Source organism: Moschus berezovskii, chromosome 10 (assembly GCF_049115385.1).
Source record: "Moschus berezovskii isolate FMDL1 chromosome 10, NW_MosBer_1.0, whole genome shotgun sequence".
Classification (NCBI taxonomy): domain Eukaryota; kingdom Metazoa; phylum Chordata; class Mammalia; order Artiodactyla; family Moschidae; genus Moschus; species Moschus berezovskii.
The window spans coordinates 37,053,780-37,077,050 of record NC_142469.1 but is presented as its reverse complement, the minus strand read 5'-3'; the positions used below and the strand labels follow the sequence as shown (position 1 = coordinate 37,077,050).

The 23,271-nt window shown below is 40.0% G+C and overlaps 1 protein-coding gene across 1 annotated transcript in view; it reads right to left on the bottom strand.

Annotated features, from left to right (window-relative positions):
• The window catches only part of FAM184A (family with sequence similarity 184 member A), a 127,273-nt gene that overhangs the window by 68,356 nt on the left and 35,646 nt on the right, over positions 1 to 23,271 (bottom strand). Inside the window, exons 2-4 of the mRNA XM_055433400.2 lie at positions 3,215 to 4,069; positions 2,145 to 2,280; positions 407 to 588 (exon numbers count right to left, since the gene is read on the bottom strand). Coding sequence (XP_055289375.1) covers positions 407 to 588; positions 2,145 to 2,280; positions 3,215 to 4,069 — 1,173 coding nt within the window. The remainder of the gene's footprint in view (positions 1 to 406; positions 589 to 2,144; positions 2,281 to 3,214; positions 4,070 to 23,271) is intronic.

The following is a 23,271-nucleotide window of genomic DNA, read 5'->3' as shown; positions in this document are numbered from 1 at the left end:
CCCTGGAGGAGGGCAAGGCAGCCCACTCCAGTATTCTTGCCCGGAGAATCCCAAGGACAGAGGAGCCTGGGGGGCTACAGTCCACAGGGTAGAAAGAATCAGACACGACTGAAGTGACTGAGCGCGCACCTATTCAGTTTCTAGCCTGAAACAGGGTGAAACATCCTAGGTTTTTACATTATAAATCGTTATCAAAAGTATTTTGAACATATACCCAATATGGGATAATCCAGCTTTATACCTTTTCTCAAAATAAAAAGGAAAAATTACTAGTTAAGAAATAGACTATTACTATGAAACAGAAATAAACACTCTAAATCAAATCTGAAAAAGAATTAAAACTGGACTTTTCTTCTTTTCCTTTCATGGGTGGTGCGAGGGAGAGGGGGTTCCTCCAAGACTCTACCTTCTCCAGTTCCAAAATCTGCTGCTTCTGCTCTTCATCCAGACTCTGAGTTTTGCTTTGCAGAAAAGCTCTTTCTTCTTCAAGCTGAGATAATCTTTCATTGGCCCTTGATTTTTCTGATTCTAGATCTTTAATTGTAACCTCCTGGGTCATTTGAGTTGCTTGAAGCATTCCAATATGACCTAACACCCCAAAAGAAAGCCCCAAATTCAAATATGTTACCTTGCAGTACAAAATAGTTTATAGTTAATGACACAATGTACTTAATACCTAAGTAAAACAAATGGTCTGCATGTACAAATAGTTCTTTGGTTTCAATAGAAATATTGACCTTGGGAATACGTATTATCCAAGTACTTATTACAATATGTATCACATCATTGTTGCTGCTCCCTACACCCAGGACCATTCCAATCATTTCTGAAGATTTCAACTTATTTTAAGTTGAAACAGAAACAACTCCTCAAGGTACATATACAAGTCTTGGGAGTAAAACAAAGTAAGAGAGGATGCACTGAATAGCACTGTGGCACTAAAATGAGTCACTTATTCTTTTCCAATGTTTCTTTTCCAAATCCCAACATAAAAAGGAAGAAATTTGTATGCAGCAAGTAAAGATGGCAGGCAGCAATTTGGTTGAAACTAAATTTGTTTTAGACAACAGACCTGATAAAGAACTAAGGCAGAGTAAGAGACAGATAAGAAGAGCAAGGTTATGAAAAGCTGAAATAAATGACAACAGCAAAAAAGAGGGGGGCAGGGGGAGGATATAAGCAGAGCTAGAGAGGTGAAAAGTGAACACGAGAAAAATTTCTCAAGGCAAGTGTTAGAACAGAGGCTCTCACAGTGCCCTGGACCAACAACACAGGCAGTATCTGGGAACACCAGTCAGAAATGAAGCCCACCCCAGACCTACTCATCAGAAACTCAGGTTGGGGCCCAGCACCTGTGGTTGTACAAGCTGTCCAGGTGATTCTCATACACATAAAAGTTCAAAAGTTGCTACTTCAGGGGCAGGGTAATTTGGGATTCCCTGATGAGCTGATCGATCAGATGACATCCTCATAGAACTCATTCAGAGGCCTCCCTGCACTCACCAAACACCTCGGCAAAACGTCACTTCAGACTGAGATGGGTCACTCTCCTCCTCTGGGCACATGAGTCCCATCAGGAGGGGCAGCCCAGCTTCACTGTATGCAAGGATCCTTATTAATAAACCAAATGAAATGAGGCAGCTATAACTGAAATACAGTTTCACTAATTTAAGCACTTTAAAATAAAAGGACATGTTTTTAAAGGACAAAGAAGCCTCTTAGAGTGTTTTTATTTTAGTGATTGCCTTATTGGTGCTAAAACCTGTAACTCTTGGGACTTCTCTAACAGTCCAGTGGTTAAGACTCTGCTTTCCAATTCAGGGGATATAGGTTCGATCCCAATGCCTCATGGCCAAAAAACCAAAACATACAATAGAAATTATACTATAGATTCAAAAATTCAATAAAGACTTAAAAAATATAATAAAAACCTATAAATCTTAATTTTGTATAGAAATACATTCCTAAAAGTTATCATTTGCTTCTCTTATGATTAATCAATAACATAACAGAACTCTTTAACATATTTAGAACCTAAATAATTTTAAAATATGAGAAAATAAAAAAGGCTAGTTTTGTCTTGAATTAATATTTAAGTGTTGGTTTTAGCTGAGGAATACACTAAGAACTGTGGTCGGACATACTAGCTTTGAGGACAAGATCTGAGGCTTGCTGTTGTAAACGTTCTCTAGCTGCTGCCAGCTCAATTTCCACCTCCTTGTGCCTGCTTAATAAGGCCATTTCTCCCTCCTTGGCATCATCAAGCTGTTTTTGAAGAACCTAAGAAAGATCAAATAGCCATTATCAATACATAAGAATGATACTAAGCTAAATAATTCATGTAAACTTCCAGCAGCAACTATCTCCTATTCAAAAATCAAACTTAACAATACCTAGAGTTTTCTGTCTGTATTAGTGACACGTATCTTGTGATCGTCATGTTGGCTATGCAACCCTTTCTAATATATTTAAATGCTGCACAGATATTAAAAACGCACCTATGAAATTTTCTATGCCAATAAAACTAAGAGACTTTCCATAGAGACTCTTTGGCTTTTATTTTTTCAGAAATTGTTCCATACCCCTATTTAATTCAGGTTTATAAAGCAATGTTAATTTTTTGTTCAGTGTCTGGATATCAAAGAATGTACAGACCATCATTAGTGAAGGGAAAGGAAAAAACACAACGAAAGACCAATATTTTAAACTTCCCAAATCACTGGAAAAATATTAATATATTATTTAAATAAAATCCTCTTGTAACCAATCAACAGGTTTTAAGCTTGTCTTTTTGGGCTTTTAATCTGAGATTGTTATAGGAAATAACAGCTACAGGATAATAAAGACTCTGTGTGTGTTAGTCACTCAGTCGTGTGCGACTCTTTGCTACCCCATGGACTGCAGCCCGCCAGGCTTCTCTGTCCATGGAATTCCCTAGGCAAGAATACTGGAGCGAATTGACACTCCCTTCTCCAGAGGAACTTCCCAACCCAGGGATCGAACCCTGGTCTCCTGCATCGCAGGCAGATTCTTTACCGTTTGAGCTACAGAGAAGTCCTTGTAAAAATAAAGTCCTAATAAAGATTACCCTTCCACTGATTTTCTCACAAAAGTAGAAAAAAATGCCAAAAAAAAAAGTGGCCCAATCACAAAGAAAAAGACAAAATTGGGGGGGGGGGGAATCCACATGTTGAATATACTATTCTTTACTCACCTGAATATTGTTCTCCGCTGTAACCAGTGCTATTTGAAGCTTTTGGCATTTGTCATGAAGACTTCCGGCTTCATCCTGTACCATCTGTAACTCTGTCTTTAATTTTCCTATGGTTTTTCGCAAAATTGCTTCTTGTCCCTGAAATTCTTTTCTAAGATCTGCTTCCTTTTCTTTGCTAGCCTGGAGGCTTTCTGCTGTAAAAAGCTGTGACCTTTTCAAAGTATCCAGCTCATGTTCATAAAAGGACTGAGCTTTATGCAACTTGCCTTCATAATCCTCAATGAGCTTCTTCCGCTCGAGCCTGAGCTCCTCCAGGGTCTTATTTAAGGCCTCCACCTCCATCCTGTGCAGCTCCTCTGCTTTCTCCTGCCCCTTGTTGACTGAAGCACTGTGATCCTGCTGGCACTTCAGCAGCTCTTGGATCTCCCGTCTGTGAGCGGTTCTCAAATCTTCCAACGCCAACCGTTTGTCTTTTTCAAACTGTACCTGGAGTTGTCCAAAACTCCGTAATCTTTCCTCAAATTTCCTTCTAATCTCCTCAACCTCTCTAGACATGGTTACTATGCGCTGGACATGCTGGGCTTCTGCACAAAGCTGCATGTCCTCCACTCTGTGCTTATAAGCCTCAAATTCTGTCAGAGCCTGCTGCTTCATTTTTATGTGATCTTCTAAGGATGCTTCTAAAACCTGAATCTTTCTCCTAAGGTCTAACTCCTCAGTTACCCTGCTTTTATACTGCAATATTTTCTCTCTTGTGTCTGCAAGAATTTGCTGGATTTCTTCTTCATGAGCATCCTTGAGGGCTTGAATTGCAGATTCATGCTCATCATTTTTAGTGTTCAAAGCATATATTACCTGCACGGTTTTAAAGAAAAAGGAAGAAGAATCCAGTAAACCATATTATTTTCTAATTGTTAATTCATTCATTTGGGTCGATATTTTTGTCTATGTACATAACATTGGCTATGATAAATATTAAATACTAAAACTTCATGTATGGTTTTTGTACTCACAGATTTACTTGGCAAATTTACTTAGCCCAATCTTAAACTCTGAATTTGAAGACTTTTTAATCAGAATTTTAAAGTATTCAAAATTAAGGATTTTTCCTAGAAATGAACAGTGAGGATGAAAGTGACAAAGAAGGCTACGTGGTCTATGAGAATGGAGTTTCCCTATGGCCCCATCCATCTTGGGTAACCCCACATGGCATGGCTCACAGTTTCACTAAGTTACACAAAGCTGTGATCCACCTGATCATTTTGGTTAGTTTTCTGTGACTGTGGTTTTCATTCTGTCTGCCCTCTTATGGATAAGGATAAGGGGCTTGTGTAAGCTTCCTGATGGGAAGGGCTGGCTCTGGGGAAAATTGGGTCTTGCTCTGGTGGGCAAGGCCATGCTCAGTAAATCTTTAACCCAATTTTCTGCTGATGGGTGGGGCTTTGTTCCCTCCCAGTAGTTTAACCTGAGGTCAAACTATGGTAGGGGTAATGGCCTCTACCCCATGACCTCTTCCAAAAAGATTTATACCAGTACACCGAGCCTCCCAGGATCACTGCTGTCAGTGTCAAGCCCGACGGGCTGCAAACCACGGGTCACAAAGAGTCGGACACGACCGAGTGACTAAGAACAGTGCATAAGGGGAAGCTGTAGGTCTTCCCAAAGGTCTCTTTAAGCTGCTTAAAGTCTGGTATATTTTAAATGTAGAAATTTCCTTTTCTAATTCCCTTATGCACTGCTTTTAAATCTGATCCTTTTCACTCCTAAGTGGTCTCACAAAATTCAGTTAGCACTTTTGTGTTCACCGATCAAATGCTGTGGTTTTATTCACTGCCTAATTTTCCTTCTGCTTCCAAGCAAGCCAAATTCCTAGAGCCAGAGTGTTCTGAGTACAGGTCTTTCTTTACATTTTCATTCTTGGGTTTTAATTATTCCATTGAGATTTCCTCACTTAATTCCAATGACAGCGTGTTCCCTTTATAGTCACACTCCCACTCTTTATGTTCCTTGATGTCTTTCATTACAGCACTGTGGTCCGACAGATATACCCACAGCTGTTACTTAAGACTTATTACAAATCTGCCTACATTTTTATGAAGTAAAAAGACATAAACATAAAAACTATACACTCCCAACAATCCAGAAGCTAAAAATCAGTGTCCTGGAACTTTGTTCATTTTAATATGATTTTCCTCTGGATTTAGAAATGAAACCCAGCACCAAATACGTTTGCAATATTGCAGGGGCTTCCCTGGTGGCTCAGACAGTAAAGAATATGACTGCAATGCAGGAGACCCAGGTTCAATCCCTGGGTCAGGAAGATGCCCTGGAGAAGGGAATGGCAACCTATTCCAGTATTCTTGCCTGGAGAATTCCATGGACAGAGGAGCCTGGCGGACTACAGTCCATAAAGTCGCAAAGAGTTAGACACGACTGAGCGACTAACACACATAAGGATAAAATACATACCAAGTTTCAAAGCTTAATACAAAATAAGAATGTAAAATGATGGCGCAGAAGTGGCCCTTTTTGTAGAGAACTTGTTTATGCAGCCTGAGGCAACTGAGAGCACCTGGCTCTCCACAGGTCCTGGGAATTTCAGATCCTGCTGCTAAATCTAGGCTGGCACCTGCTAGGCCTGCAGCTACACTGGCAGAAGGAAGAATTCACCCTGGAGTCACCCCACTGCAAGGACTTCACTCTCTCTGTACATCCAGTCCCCTGACCATACTTCACTAGGTCTGCTATATCTATTTTCTTACAGCATTAATGACATGTAATTATACCAAAGGAAAACAGATTGAGAGATGGCAAGATACCTTCTGTGTGGCCACAACTACCCTTTCTCCTACAAGGACCACAGGAAGCTATGTGCACAGAAGGGAAATAAAAGCTTATTCACAGTGTATCTCTTCTTTTGAATAAAACTAATTCCAAATTCCAAGTTATGTTCCTAATGAGCTAACACAGATCCCCATGGAAGACTCCTTTCATTTACCCATTTAATCTTAAAGTTAGCCTACAACCAAGAAAGCTGGGTGGTTTCCTATTCCCTTCCCTCAAGGTGATACCTGTCTACCACACAGATGCAAAAAAGACTGGAGGGGGCACTATGGAAAAAGACACCAACTGGCCAGAGAGAAGTCCATCTGCCAGAGGGCCTAAGACAGAGCTGGTCTAGGTCACAGGCTGCAGACCTTCCCAGGGCATGTCTGCATGCGTTCCCTCTTCATCTTACTAAGCGTGTGGAAGAAAAGAGATCATCCAAAGAGATGCCATTCCCAAAGAAAACAAGTCACACTGTTATCACTATGCTCCAGGAAATGACCCTGAAAAGGACCAGACTAAGGAATATAAGGAATATATAAGGAATCCTACATAACTGGGGACGAAAAGGGAGAGGGCAGCAATCTGTGAGCTTCCCCTTGTCAACTATTTATTGAAATACCCTTCTCTTTTTTTTCTAATTTAATTTCCCTCTGGTCTTTGAGAGTCAGCTCAAGTTCTCCCTCTTTTAATAAGACTTCCAAGATCACCTACATCCAAGGGATTCTATTTTTTTTCTTTATACCCAACGTCACCATTTCCTTACTACCACTCGTTCCTGAAACTTGGTAAATGTTAGATGGGTTAGATTTGGGGGTCCCTGACCAGGAAAGGCTGGACAGCTAGGTGATAATGTTAGAGAGCCCAGAAAAGTAGCTGAAAATTACAAAAGCTCAGGAGCACACAAAAATGTGAAAAGGTGAAATTAAAGGGAATAGAGGTTATGAATTAAAGCATTAAATTAAAATAGAACTTAAGAAAAGTAAACAAAACATCTGGTAAGTAACAGGGAAATATTATGGTGAGGCTTTCTACTTCATTTTATATTCTAATCCAGGGATCAGCAAACTAGAGCCTGCAATCCAGATATGGCTGCTGTTTGTCTTTGTAAGCAAAGTTTTATTGGAGCAAAGCTATGCCCATTCCGTCACGTGTGCCTGCAGCTGCTTTCCCACTGTAACGGCAGAGTTGAGCAGATGTGGAAAAGACCTTTTACCAACTCTTCTTTTAAACTATACACAGCTATCTTACCAGTCAAAACTGGCAGCCAAAAACAATATTTTTAAGGATTTTGCACTAGCTTTGTTTACTCTTTACTGAACAGTCCAGGCTTTGTACCATACACAGAGAACACCAATTATGTGATTCTGAAAATATATCATACAAAATAAAAATAGTATCATACTGAAGATACAAGATATATTTGTATCTTCCAGGAAAAGTAATGTTAAAATAAATTTCTAAAAATTTAAAAATGAACAATAAAAAGATGCCAAGTACAATAACAATTAACAGTGCCAAAAACAGCTGTACTTATGCCAAGTACAATTAGCAGTGCTCTCATAAATAATTTAAAATATACTACTAAGTTAAGTGCCTTAAATACACAGAGTGTTTTCCAATTGCTCACTTTTCTACATAATTGTATTTACTAGGTAATTCTTTATTAGTATGTTTCTCTGATTAAATACTATTTCTCAGACAAAGGTAATATAGATGGTTCCATGCTGTTTGAACATATAGAAGATATATGACTTGAAGTAACAGAACGGACTCAAATTGAAATTTTGACCCTACGTAAAATAATTTTTCCAAGCTTCAAGTTTCTCAGTTAAATGGGGATCATACTTATTCTACCCTAGTGACATTGTTATAAGGTCAACTTATCATTGACATTAAAATGATGTCATATAAAGCTTTTTTAAAAAAATATAAAGCACTATAAGATATATGGAGGCCTCCTTATTAGTTATATCATTTATTTTTCAGAGAGAACAAGACTAATTTTAAAAGAAACCTCAGTAAGTGATCATAATCATCCATAAAATTGGCTATCATTTTCCACATAGGAAAAGGAAATTCTCTAATGTCTCTTTTCATAAACTATTTTAAAAGACATTAAGAGCCATTTGCAATTTTTCTGGAACTATGAACATTTATGGAATGGGACAGTACAATCATTTCCACAATTTCATGCAATTTCACAGTTCCATTTTATGCCAATAATGCATAATTTAACTATACATCCCATGATGAATAAGCAATTTTGAGTAATTTTTATTTTTTCTATGAAGATTTTCAGATAATCTTGCCTGCAGATAAAATGAGAACAATTCTACATCCTAGTTTTTAAAATGCTACTCCAGCTCAGTAGCTGAGTCGTGTCCGACTCTTTGAGACCCCATGGACTACAGCACGTCAGGCTTCCCTGTCCATCACCAGCTCCTGAAGCTTACTCAGACGCACGCTCACTGAGTCGGTGATGCTATCCAACCATCTCATCCTGTGGTCCCCTTCTCATCCTGCCTTCAATCTTTCTCAGCATCAGGGTCTTTTCAAATGAGTCAGCTCTTCGCATCAGGTGGCCAAAGTATTGGAGTTTCAGCTTCAGCATCAGTCCTTCCAATGAATATTCAGGACTGGTCTCCTTTAGGATTGATTGGTTGGATCTCCATGCAATCCAAGGGATTCTCCAGAGTCTTCTCCAACACCATAGTTGAAAAGCATCAATTCTTCAGCACTCAGCTTTCTTTATGGTCCAACTCTCACATCCATACATGACCACTGGAAAAACCATAGCCTTGACTAGACAGACCTTTGTTGGCAAAGTAATGTCTCTGCTTTTTAATATGCTATCTAGGTTGGTCATAACTTTCCTTCCAAGGAGTAACTGTATTTTAATTTCATGGCTGCAGTCACCATTTGCAGTGATTTTGGAGCCCCCCCAAAAAAGTCTCTCACTGTTTCCACTGTTTTCCCATCTATTTGCCATGAAGTGATGGGACCAGATGCCATGATCTTAGTTTTCTGAATTTTGAGTTTTAAATCAACTTTTCATGCTACTTAGGTAAAAACAAATCGTGTCTGAATAGTTCTCACTGTTGACTGCTATGAACTGAATTGTGTCTCCTTTCCAGCCCCACAAAAGACATGTGTTGAAATCCCTCACCCCCAGTACGACGTTACATGGAGATAACGGGAGATGATGAAATGCAGATGAGGTCATGAAGACGGGGTCCTCATGGTGGGACTTAGAGCCTTTATAAGAGACACAAGAGCACTTGCTTCCTTGCTCTGACTCTGCTACATGAAGACATAGCAAGAAGGTCTACGGTATTTTGTTATGGTTGATGGAGCAAGTATATTGGCGATATAAACATGTTCTCACTAATAGCCAACTCACTGGTAATAAAGTATGTTCAGTGAAAAGTATATTACCTTAAAATATTTTAAGTGACCCCCAACTGCTGCATATTATGCAACAGGTTTAACACTCCTAAGGTGAGGGAATCACTGAATAAAGGATGATACATTCACACAATGTAATACCAGGAAACCACTGCAGAGCACATCTCATTTAGGAGGATATTTCAAAGAAAAAGCTTTTAGTATAAGACAAATACACATTACTATATACAGTTAGAGCCAATCTTATACAGAGAAAACAATGAGTGTGCATGTGTGCAGATATATATTTCAACTATTTTTAATATTTTAAAAGATTTATTTTTGGCCATGCTGGGTGTTTGCTGCTGTGGGGTACTTTCTCTAGTTGCTGAGAGCAGGGGGTTTGGGCTACTCTCTAGCTGCGGTTCTTGGGCTTCTCACTGCGGGTGGCTTCTCCTGTTGCACAGTGCAGGTTCTAGGGTGTGGGGGCTTCAGTAGCTGTGGCGCATGGGCTCAGTAGTTGTGGCTCAGGGGCTTAGTTGCTCGGTGGCACGTGGGATGATCCAGAAACAAGGATCAACCTATGTCCCCTGCGTGGGCAGGCGGGGCCTCAACCACTGGGCCACCAGGGAATCCCCAGATGCATATTTAAAAGTGTACCACAGCTTTCTTATAAGAAATACACATACACAATGGAATATTACTCAGCCATTAAAAAGAATACATCTGAATCAGTTCTAATGAGGAGGATGAAACTGGAGCCTATTATACAGAGTGAAGTAAGCCAGAAAGAAAAACACCAATACAGTATACTAATGCATATATATGGAATTTAGAAAGATGGTAACCTTAACCCTGTATACGAGACAGCAAAAGAGACACAGGTGTATAGAACAGTCTTTTGAACTCTGTGGGAGAGGGCAAGGGTGGGATGATTTGAGAGAATGGCATTGAAACATGTATATTATCATATGTGAAACAGATTGCCAGTCCAGGTTCGATACAAGAGACAGGGTGTTCAGGGCTGGTGCACTGGGATGACCCTGAGGGATGGGATGGGGAGGGAGGTGGGAGGGGGATTCAGGATAGGGAACACATGTGCACCGAGAGAGGATTCATGTCAATGTATGGCAAAACCACTACAGTGTTGTAAAGTAATTAGCTTCCAATTAAAATAAATAAATTTAAAATAAAACGTTAAAAAATAAAAGTGTGTAAGTAAATTAACCAAATTTTAACTGAGGATATTAAGTATGACTAATGTACACTTCATGGGAAATAGATGGAAAAACAGTGGAAACAGTGTCAGACTTCATGTTTTTGGGCTTCAAAATGACTGCAGATGCTGATTGCAGCCATGAAATGAAAAAACGCTTACTCCTTGGAAGGAAAGTTATGACCAACCTTGATAATATACTAAAAAGCAGAGACATTACTTTGCCAACAAAGGTCCGTCTAGTCAAGGCTATGGTCTTTCCCGTGGTCATGTATGGATGTGAGAGCTGGACTGTGAAGAAAGCTGATCGCCGAAGAATTGATGCTTTTGAACTGTGGTGTTGGAGAAGACTCTTGAGAGTCCCTTGTACCGCAAGGAGATCCAACCAGTCCATTCTAAAGGACATCAATCCTGGGTGTTCATTGGAAGGACTGATACTAAAGCTGAAACTCCAATACTTTGGCCACCTCATGCGACGAGTTGACTCACTGGAAAAGACTCTGATGCTGGGAAAGGTTGGGGGCGGGAGGAGAAGGGGACGACAGAGAATGAGATGGCTGGATGGCATCACTGACTCTATGGATGTGAGTTTGAGTGAACTCCGGGAGTTGGTGATGGACAGGGAGGCCTGGCGTGCTGTGATTCATGGGGTCGCGGAGAGTCAGACACGACTGAGTGATTGAACTGAACTGAACTGAACTGAATGTACTCTGCACATAAGTTAAATAAGCAGGGTGACAATATACAGCCTTGACATACTCCTTTTCCTATTTGGAACCAGTCTGTTGTTCCATGTCCAGTTCTAACTGTTGCTTCCTGACCTGCATACAGGTTTCTCAAGAGGCAGGTCAGGTGGTCTGGTATTCCCATCTCTTTCAGAATTTTCCACAGTTTATTGTGATCCATACAGTCAAAGGCTTTGGCATAGTCAATGAAGCAAAAATAGATGGTTTTCTGGAACTCTCTTGCTTTCTCCATGATCCAGCGGATGTTGGCAATTTGATCTCTGGTGCCTCTGCCTTTTCTAAAACCTGCTTGAACATCTGGGAGTTCACGGTTCACGTACTGCTGAAGCCTGGCTTGGAGAATTTTGAGCATGACTTTACTAGCGTGTGAGATGAGTGCAATTGTGCGATAGTTTGAACATTCTTTGGCATTGCCTTTCTTTGGGATTGGAATGAAGACTGACCTTTTCCAGTCCTGTGGCCACTGCTGAGTTTTCCAAATTTGCTGGCATATTGAGTGAAGCACTTTCACAGCATCATCTTTCAAGATTTGAAATAGCTCAACTGGGATTCCATCACCTCCACTAGCTTTGTTTGTAGTGATGCTTTCTAAGGCCCACTTGACTTCACATTCCAAGATGTCTGGCTCTAGGTCAGTGATCACATTATTGTGATTATCTTGATTGTGAAGATCTTTTTTGTACAGTTCTTCTGTGTATTCTTGCCACCTCTTCTTAATATCTTCTGCTTCTGTTAGGTCCATACCATTTCTGTCCTTTATCGAGCCCATCTTTGCATGAAATGTTCCCTTGGAATCTCTAATTTTCTTGAAGCGATCTCTTGTTTTTCCTATTCTGTTGTTTTCCTCTATTTCTTTGCATTGATCACTGAGGAACGCTGGGCTGTAAGAAGCACAAGCTGGAATCAAGATTGCAGGGAGAAATATCAATAACCTCAGATATGCAGATGACACCACCCTTATGGCAGAAAGTGAAGAGGAACTCAAAAGCCTCTTGATGAAAGTGAAAGAGGAGAGTGAAAAGGTTGGCTTGAAGCTCAACATTCAGAAAACAAAGATCATGGCATCTGGTCCCATCACTTCATGGGAAATAGATGGGGAAACAGTGGAAACAGTGTCAGACTTTATTTTTTTGGGCTCCAAAATCACTGCAGATGATGACTGCAGCCAGGAAATTAAAAGACGCTTACTCCTTGGAAGGAAAGTTATGACCCACCTAGACAGCATATTAAAAAGCAGAGACATTACTTTGCCAACAAAGGTCTGTCTAGTCAAGGCTATGGTTTTTCCAGTAGTCACATATGGATGTGAGAGTTGGACTATAAAGAAAGCTGAGTGCCGAAGAATTGAAGCTTTTGAACTGTGGTGTTGGAAAAGACTCTTGGGAGTCCCTTGGACTGCAAGGAGATCCAACCAGTCCATTCTAAAGGAGATCAATCCTGGGGGTTCATGGAAGGACTGATGCTAAAGCTGAAACTCCCAGTACTTTGGCCACCTCATGCGACGAGTTGATTCACTGGAAAAGACTCTGATGCTGGGAAGGATTGGGGGCGGGAGGAGAAGGGGACGACAGAATGAGATGGATGGATGGCATCACCGACTCAATGGACATGAGCTTGGGTGAACTCCAGGAGTTGGTGATGGACAGGGAGGCCTGGCGTGCTGTGATTCATGGGGTTGCAAAGAGTGGGACACAATTGAGCGACTGAACTGAACTGAAACCTTCTGTAATGAATGTATTTTAGTATGATAATCAGGAAACAAATGATCAACACTACCAGTGCTAAAAGAATGAATCAATACTCGAAATGCCTTAGCTGTAGATAAACCTAACAATGAAAATGAAAACAGAAAATTAAAGAAACATTAATTACCAACAGATACCCTTCAAATTTCCTTAAAAATCACTAACATAAAACTGATTTATAAAAATTATCCTTAAACTTTTCCAAGAATATTGAACATGAATCGTTAGAGCAATACTTATAAACAAACAAACAAACATATATTTTGAGGAAAATGTAAAAAAGTCAATTACCTAAAGCTGAACAGCCCATTAGCAAATCTTCAATGGTCAATTCCTACTTTACTGATTCTTCCCTTCAACAAACATTTACTGCACTCCTGCTGCATGCCCAGACCTGTGAACGGCACAGAAAGCACAGCAGTGCACTGGATTCGCCTGTGCAGTGTCTACTCTCCTGCAGCTTAGTGGAGACTGACCTCAAAGAAATATTAACCCAGTGAGTCAAAGTGAAGTTTTGTTAAGTGTTACAAAGGAGGAGAAATAAAAAATGGGTCTTTGCTGGGGTGGGAGAGAGGGTGGTAATATATGAGCTTTCCCTTATTCTGAGTAAAATGCTTACTTTATATCAACCAGAATCTTTTCAAAAAAATTTTTATTGATGTATAGTTGATTTACAATGTTGTGTTAATTTCGGCTGTATAGCAAAGTAATTCAGTTATACACACACACACACTCTTTTTCATATTCTTTTCCATTATGGTTTATCACAGGATATTTAACCAGAATCTTAGTCAAAATGTTAAGGATATTTTTACAAGAACCTCTTTTAGTCAAAATGTTAAGGGGAAAGCTATAGAGACAGAAGAGTCACAAAGAATTGGACATGACTGAGCGACTAACACACACACAGAGATAGAATAATAGGATGCTGCTGCTGCTGCTGCTAAGTCGCTTCAGTCGTGTCCGACTCTGGGGGCAGCCCACCAGGCTCCCCCGTCCCTGGGATTCTCCAGGCAAGAAAAGTGGAGTGGGTTTCCATTTCCTTCTCCAATGCATGAAAGTGAAAAGTGAAAATGAAGTGGCTCAATCGTGTCCGACTCTTCGCGACCCCATGGACTACAGCCTACCAGGCTCCTCCATCCATGGGATTTTCCGGGCAAGAATACTGGAGTGGGGTGCCATTTCCTTCTCCAAATAATAGGATGAAGGAACCTAAAAGTGACAGGCACATCAATGGTTAAGCACAGGACTCCACGAAGAGAAAGACACGCTCTGGCATTAGGAAGGTTAGACGTGGTCCACACTGCAGAGACACTCATAGATGCTGAGCTGGACAAGATCCAGAGGGAGAAATGACTGAGAAAGAATGAAGGACACCGAGGGCTGGGTCTTGGGTGGGGTTCAGGGCGGGGCTGAGGACACACAGACAGAGACAACCTGCTGAGAGACATGGGCGAGAGTGGAAGCCAGGCATCCAGTTCTAGGTGCAAGGGAGGGGCAGGGGATCTGGTCAAAGACTGCAAAAAAAGCAAGAAAAATGAAGACTGAAGCCCCTACATTCAGAATGTGTATCTCATAAATAATCTTTGAGACAGCACATTCGGTAGAGTGGTAAGAGAGGAGCAAGTGGACAAGTGGAGAAAGCGGATGAGTGGACAGTGAGTGAGTGGAGGCAATTTAGCTGGAAAAAATAAAAACCTCCAAGAAATAGTTGATAAAAGAAAGGAAATACAGAGGGACAACTAGAATGATGGATTTGGAGGGAGCAGAGTCCAGTTCAGGGAGAGGGTTTTTTTGTTTTTCAAAGAAGAACTGAAAATGTAACCTAGGGAAGGGCTAATTACTGCACCAAACTCATGGAGAAAGTTTGAGGCAAGGATTTCCTGACACAGGTGGAGAGACTGGCATTGATTGAAAAATAGGGGAAATGTCCTCCCAAGAGAGCAAGGGTGAAGGCTGGGATTGGAGCTGGGACGGGAAATAGGCAACTCTGGTCTGATGGCTGCATACTCCTCCGCAACAGACAGATGAGATCCTGCTTCTAGAATGCTGGAGCCATCAGCAGCTTTTCTCCACTGACCATAAATGATGCTCCTAACACTGGTGAGCAGCTTAGGCAGTCTTCCCAGTATGTCTGCCTCAGGACAAACTCAACCTCACAAGGACCATGAACAGAACCCAGTCATCACTGCTTCTCCAGGTAATGTTTTTTTCCTTTATTTCTTGCTTATTCAGAAATTCTGGGTATTTGTTCACTTTCCTTTTCTGATCAATGCCAGAGACAGACAGACCAACAGAAGGAGAGAGAGAGCAAGAGAAAGGGAGGGAACTCACCCTCAGAGTATCTAAGCACTACATGAGGCACAAGAGAACTTACAAAGCAAAAAGGAGCAATCTCAGATTCTCCTCTCTGAGAAAAGCTGCTGACGGCGTCTGCACTCCGGGAACAGGATCTCATCTAAATTTTTTTAAATGTCTGATACAATCAACCTATGACGAAGAATATATAATGGGGAAAAGAGTGTGTCCTCAACAAATAGTGTTGGGAAAACTGGACAGCTACATGCAAAAGAATCAGACCAGACCACTTTTTCACACCATTTATAAAAATAAAATCAAAATGTGTTGAAGACCTAAATATAAGATCTGAAACCATAAGACTCTGAGAATAAGATGTAGGCAGTATGCTTTCTGAGATCAGTTTTAGCAGTATTTTTGTACCTATGTCTCTTCAGGAAAGGGAAATAAAAGTGAAAATAAACAATTGGTACTACATCAAACTAAAAAGCTTTTGCACAGTGAAGGATACTCAACCAAAAAAAAAAAAAAAGGCAGACTACTGAATGGGAAAAGATATTTTCAAACAAGATATCTGATAAGGAGTTAATATTCAAAATGTACAAATAACTCATACAACTCAACATCAAACAAATAACCCAATTACAAATGGGCAGAAGATCTAATAGACATCCTTCCAAAGAAGACATATAGATGGCTGTGAAAAGATGTTCAACATCACTAATTATCACGAAATGCAAATCAAAACCACAATGAGTTATCACCTCACATCTGTCAGAATGGTTATTATCAAAAGACAACAAATAATAAGGGCTGATGAGAAAGTGGAGAAAAAGGAACTCCTGAGCACTATTGATGGGAATATAAACTGATGCAGTCACTACGCACCAACGCATAGTGAAAATATTATGAAGCTTCCTCAAGGATTTAAAAATTGAACTCCCATGCAATGCAGCAATTTTACTTCTGAGTATTTTTTTTAAAAAAAACAAACCCCACTAATTCAGAAAGTTATATGCACCCCTATGTTCACTGTAGCTTTGTTTACAACAGGCAAGTTATGGAAGCAACCTAAACACACATCAAAAGATGAATGGATAAAGAAGACGTGATATATACACATACCCCCCCACACACACATACAATGGAAAGTTAGTCATAAAAAAATGAAATCTTTATAAAAAATTTATTTTATATTGCAGTATAGATGATTTGTATACATAGTTAGTTGATATACATATATAGTTGACTGACTGAATATATTCTTTGCACCCAAAGATGAAGCTCTATACAGTCAGCAAAAACAAGACTGGGAGCTGACTGAGGCTCCGACCATGAACTCCTTATTGCCAAATTCAGACTTAAACTGAATAAAGTAGGGAAAACCACTAGACTATTCAGGTACAACCTAAATCAAATCCCGAACAACTATACAGTGGAAGTGAGAAATAGACTTAAGGGACTAGATCTCATAGACAGAGTGCCTCATGAACTCTGGACAGAGGTTCGTGACACTGTACAGGAGGCAGGAAGCAAGACCATCCCCAAGAAAAAGAAATGCAAAAAAGCAAAATGGCTGTCTGAAGAGGCCTTACAAATAGCTGTGAGAAGAAGAGAAGCGAAAAGCAAAGGAGAAAAGGAAAGATACACCCATTTGAAGGCAGAGTTCCAAAGAATAGCAAGGAGAGATAAGAAAGCTTCCTCAGTGATCAGTGCAAAGAAATAGAGGAAAAGAATAGAATCGAAAAGTCTAGAGATCTCTTCAAGAAAATCAGAGATACCAAGGGAACATTTCATGCAAAGATGGGTTCAATAAAGGACAGAAATGGTATGGGCCTAACAGAAGCAGAAGATATTAAGAAGAGGTGGCAAGAATACACAGAAGAACTACACAAAAAAGATCTTCACGACCCAAATAATCACTATGGTATGATCACTCACCTAGAGCCAAACATCCAGGAATGTGAAGTCAAGTGGGCCTTAGGAAGAATCACTATGAACAAAGCTAGTGGAGGTGATGGAATTCCAGTTGAGCTATTTCAAATCGTGAAAGATGATGCTGTGAAAGTGCTTCACTCAATATGCCAGCAAATTTGGAAAACTCAGCAGTGGCCACAGGACTGGAAAAGGTCAGTTTTCATTCCAATCCCAAAGAAAGGCAATGCCAAAGAAGGCTCGAACTACCACACAATTGCACTCATCTTACACACTAGTAAAGTAATGCTCAAAATTCTCCAAGCCAGGCTTCAGCAATATGTGAACCGTGAACTCCCAGATGTTCAAGCAGGTTTTAGAAAAGGCAGAGGAACCAGAGATCAAATTGCCAGCATCTTCTGGATCATCGAAAAAGCAAGAGAGTTCCAGAAAAACATCTATTTCTACTTCATTGACTATGCCAAAGCCTTTGACTGTGTGGATCACAATAAACTGTGGAAAATTCTGAAAGAGATGGGAATACCAGACCACCTGACCTGCCTCTTGAGAAACCTATATGCAGGTCAGGAAGCAACAGTTAGAACTGGATATGGAACAACAGACTGTTTCCAAACAGGAAAAGGAGTACATCAACGCTATATATTGTCACCACGCTTATTTAACTTATATGCAGAGTACATCATGAGAAATGCTGGGCTGGAAGAAGCCAAGCTGGAATCAAGATTGCCGGAAGAAATATCAATAACCTCAGATATGCAGATGACACCACTCTTATGGCAGATAGTGAAGAAGAACTCAAAAGCCTCTTGATGAAAGTGAAAGAGGAGAGTGAAAAAGTTGGTTTAAAGCTCAACATTAAGAAAATAAAGATCATGGCATGCAGTCCCATCACTTCATGGCAAAGAGACGGAGAAACAGTGGAAACAGCGGCAGACTTTATTTTTTTGGGCTCCAAAATCACTGCAGATGGTGACTGCAGCCATGAAATCAAAAGACGCTTACTCCTTGGAAGGAAAGTTATGACCAACCTAGATAGTATATTAAAAAGCAGAGACATTACTTTGCCAACCAAGGTCTGTCTAGTCAAGGCTATGGTTTTTCCAGTGGGCATGTATGGATGTGAGAGTTGGACTGTGAAGAAAGCGGATCGCCGAAGAATTGATGCTTTTGAACTGCGGTGTTGGAGAAGACTCTTGAGAGTCCCTTGGACTGCAAGGAGATCCAACCAGTCCATTCTAAAGGAGATCAATCCTGGGTGTTCGTTGGAAGGACTGATGCTAAAGATGAAACTGCAATACTTTGGCCGCCTCATGCGAGGAGTTGACTCACTGGAAAAGACTCTGATGCTGGGAGGGATTGGGGGTGGGAGGAGATGGGGACGACAGAGAATGAGATGACTGGATGGCATCACTGACTCGATGGACATGAGTTTGAGTGAACTCCGGGAGTTGGTGATGGACAGGGAGGCCTGGTGTGCTGTGATTCATGGGGTCGCAAAGAGTCCGACACGACTAAGTGACTGAACTGAACTGAGACAGCATATTAAAAAGCAGAGACATTACTTTGCTAACACAGGTCTGTCTAGTCAAGGCTATGGTTTTTCCAGTAGTCATGTATGGATGTGAGAACTGGACTATAAAGAAAACTGAGCACCGAAGAATCTATGCTTTTGAATTGTGGTGTTGGATAAGACTTTTGAGAGTCCCTTGGACTAGTTTGAGTGAACTCCGGGAGTTGGTGATGGACAGGGAGGCCTGGCGTGCTGTGAATCATGGGGTCGCGGAGAGTCGGACACGACTGAGCGACTGAACTGAACTGGACTGTAAGGAGATCCAAGCAGTCCATCCTAAATGAGATCAGTCCTGTGTGTTTATTGAAGGACTGATGTTGAAGCTGAAACTCCAATCCTTTGGCCACCTGATGCGAAGAGTTGACTCATTGGAAAAGACCCTGATGCTGGGAAAGATTGAGCGTGGGAGGAGAACGGAGCAACAGAGGATGAGATGTTTGGATGCCATCACGGACTCAATGCACATGAGTTTGAGTAAACTCTGGGAGTTGGTGATGGACAGGGAGGCCCGGAGTGCTGCAGCCCATAGAATCGCAGAGTCGGACACAACTGAACGACTGAACTGAACTGACAGCTGATTTACAATGATGTGTTAGTTGTAAGTACACAGCAAAGTGATTCAATTATTTAAATTTCTATCCCTTTTCAAATTCTTTTCTCATTTAGGTTATTACGTAATATTAAGCTGAATTCCTTGTGCTATACAAGAGCTCCTTGCTGGTCATCTATTTTAAACATAGCAGTGTGTACATGTCAATCGCAAACTGCCAATCTATCCTTCTCCCCCTGATAATTGTAAGTTCCTTCTCTGTATTTCTCTTGCCATTTGAGACAACATGGATGGACATAAAAGAATATCATGCTAATTAAATTAGTCAGACAGAGAAAGAGAAATACCATTGTCATTTCAATTATATGTAGAATCTAAAAAAAAAACAAAACAATGAACAAAAAACAGCAACAGACTCACAGATACAGAGAACAACTAAGTGATTCAGATGGGAGGTGACGGGGAGAGGAGTGAAACCGGTAAGGGAGATGAACAGGGTTAACGTCCAGTCACAAAATACACAAGTCGTGGGTGCGAAATGTACAGCATGGGGAATACAGAAAATAATACTGTAATAACTTTGTACTATATCAATAGTAATAGACTTAACATTTTGTGATCTATAGGAATACCAAATAACTATGTTGTGTACCTGAAACTAATGCAGTGTTGTAGCTCAGTTATATGTCAATTCAAAAAAAACAGATCTCATACATTTTAAACAAAGGAAGAATACATTCCTATAACTCTTTTTATTACTAAGCTCTCAGATATAATTACCAAAAGGTTACTTGGTCCTTAAGGTACCAAAGTTAAATACAGAAAAGAGTTTCTCAAACTCCTCAAATACGGTGGGTTACTGACGGTGGCCATGTAGGGTCTGTTCTGTCTTTTCCAGAGCAAAGACCGGAGAGCTCTGCACTTCAGCTCACACTCAGCAGTGCTCCCAGGCCAGCCTTATGAGTAAACGTTGCACAAATTATTAAACACGACTGACGAGCTCTAAGTAGCTTATTTAGAGAATCTAACGTTTCTATAAAATGGATCACCGCTTGGTGTCTGAACATTATTAACATCTATAAACACATGTTAATAAAATGTGTTTAAATGTGTTTTACAGATGATGAAACTGCACAAATCCATCCATATTTTCTTACTTATTCTACTGATGATCAGTAATAGCATATATTTATGCTACCCAGATTACAGGATTAATCACTGTGATGTAAAATGAACTGAGCCCAAGACCTAGTCCCAAGCAACTTCATGCTAGAAAATGAGGTGGACAAAAGGATACAAATCAAATGAGAAGGTCTCAAATGACTGACCACTCATCCAAGAGAAAAAAAGTAAGAAGCAAACCCAGAGAACATCATTTAGTGTAAAATGAGGATCAGAAAGAAAAAACAATCCAAACTCATTCATCACCAAGCATGTTGCACACACACACCTTTCTTTTTTCTAAACTATCTGAAGATAAACTCCAGGTACTTGTCACCCCTAAGTACTTTAGTATATATTTCCTAAGATCAAAGACAACAACACTATTACACCCAAGAAGTTAAACCTAGTGAAATAATAGCTAATACACAGACTGCATTCAAGCTTATCAAACTAATCCAATACTACAAAATTTACAGCAGTTCTTCTCTATAAATGCAGATCTAATCAAGGATCCCACATTGAGACTCCAATCTCTTTTAATCTGAACACTGATATTTCTGAAAAGACCAGGACGGTTATCTTGCAGAATATGTATGACAAAGACTCATAGAATTATGTCAAGTTCCTCTTTGTGGAAATTTTATGCTGTGTTTTCTCAATCCATCCTATTGATGACTAAAGTACTTACTACCACAGCATGAGAGCACATTTATCAGTCTGCTTGTCAAATATTCTCTTCCCCCATCTTCTTCCAACCCACTGTTCCTCTTTTATGACATCCTACTCAGTTTAAAGATGTGAGAAAAAAATGACAAAACGAATTTAATTTTGTCCAAAAAGGTTTAGTGCCTATGAAAGCCTATCCTACCTGTATGTGACAAACCCTCCACGTGGGCCGGCATGCATCATAAGAGCTTAAAGACCAGACTTGAACTGCTCATAACTTCGAAGGGACTTTTTAAAGAGGTTGTAAAGAAACAGGCAACTGGCAGACTAGGTATTTAAAGAGAATGTTAACAGTCTTTTGGAATATGATATGAGATGTAAACCTTTTAACCCATATTCTCACAAAATATTAAGCTACATATTCATCTGCCATTAATAATTATGGAACTGGATTACCAAGCAGATGCACGAAGACCTGCAGTTCAAGGCTGGTGGAAGGGAAACAGATGCCACCCATACAGAGCAGTTAAATCCTGGCAATGAAGTACTTAATTTTTTTCTTTTCTTGGTCCAGTTTCTTTTGTTATAAGTTTAAAAAAATAATAAAACAAAGGCTGTTCTCCATTCATTGCATAATCAAATTAATTCCAACAAAAGACTTATGTCCAGATAAAACATTTACAAGGCAGTTAAAAAAAAAAAAAAAAGATCATTTGTGGACATGAGTTTGAGTGAACTCCGGGAGTTGGTGATGGACATGGAGGCCTGGCGTGCTGTGATTCATGGGGTCGCAAATAGTCGGACACGACTGAGCGACTGAACTAAACTGAACTGAAACCAATGGTACTGTAAAATTCTAATTTTAAAAGAGCTTTAAAATCCAATTGCTTTGGGAAAGAACTACCTTTAAAGATATGGAGGTATTTTCCTCAATGGCAATAGAGAATATATGTTTCCCCAAGAAAATTTAACTTGACTTTTGAAATAGCAAACAGAAGTCTTATTAATATTGTAAGGCTTAGTACTTAGGGTCCATGCAATGAGATCTCTGCTATCGAATCTTATCCAACAGAAAAAAAATCAAACAAACTTTGAATGCCTTACCATGTTCTCAGTATTTTTTTATACACATTATGATTTTTTAAAAAAGGGCATAAATGTTCTTACTTAATCTTGCTTAAATAGAACTGCTTAACACACACGAAATAATGGCAGACAATTTTAGATAATATATGTGAAGTGTCAAGCTGTTGAGTAACAGAATACTGTATATATAGCTCAAGAGGTTTTCAGTAGAGAAATTGGGCAAAGACTTCAGTAAATGGAAAGGCTAGAGAGAGCAACGGCGGGTGGAAAGAACTGTGAAGAAAGCAACCTGAGTTAAGCTGTCTTCCTGCACAAGACAGGAATGGTTCTGGTGGGTGCCTGGTGTGGTCAGATCATTCTGAAGAGAAAGAAGGGTTGGTGCCAGGGAAAGCCAGTTAGGGTCAAAAACATGCCTGGTGATGAGTTTCGTCCCTGCAATTTCACTGGGAAATGAGTCTAAGAATTTTAGGAGATTCAGAATCTATACATATTTTTCTGTTTGTATACTCAGAATGGGGCTGGACATTTTAAGACATCTCTTTCTCCGTCCCCCACCCCACATTTAAACACCTCATGAATTGGGAAGAATTATACTGCCAAAACCTGGAAGCAACCAAGTTATCCTTCCGTGGATGAATGGATAAATAAACTGTGGTACCTCCAGACAATGGGATATTATTCAACACTAAAATGAAATGAGCTATCAAATGATGAGAGTACATGGATGAACTTTAAACGCATATTATTAACTAAAAGAAACCAATCTGAAAAGGATATTTGTACATTTTGGATATTAACTACAAGGAAGGCGCAAGAACAAGTTTAAATTGAGTCCTTACAGAAAGTGAGCAGTTCAAGCCAGAGAGAC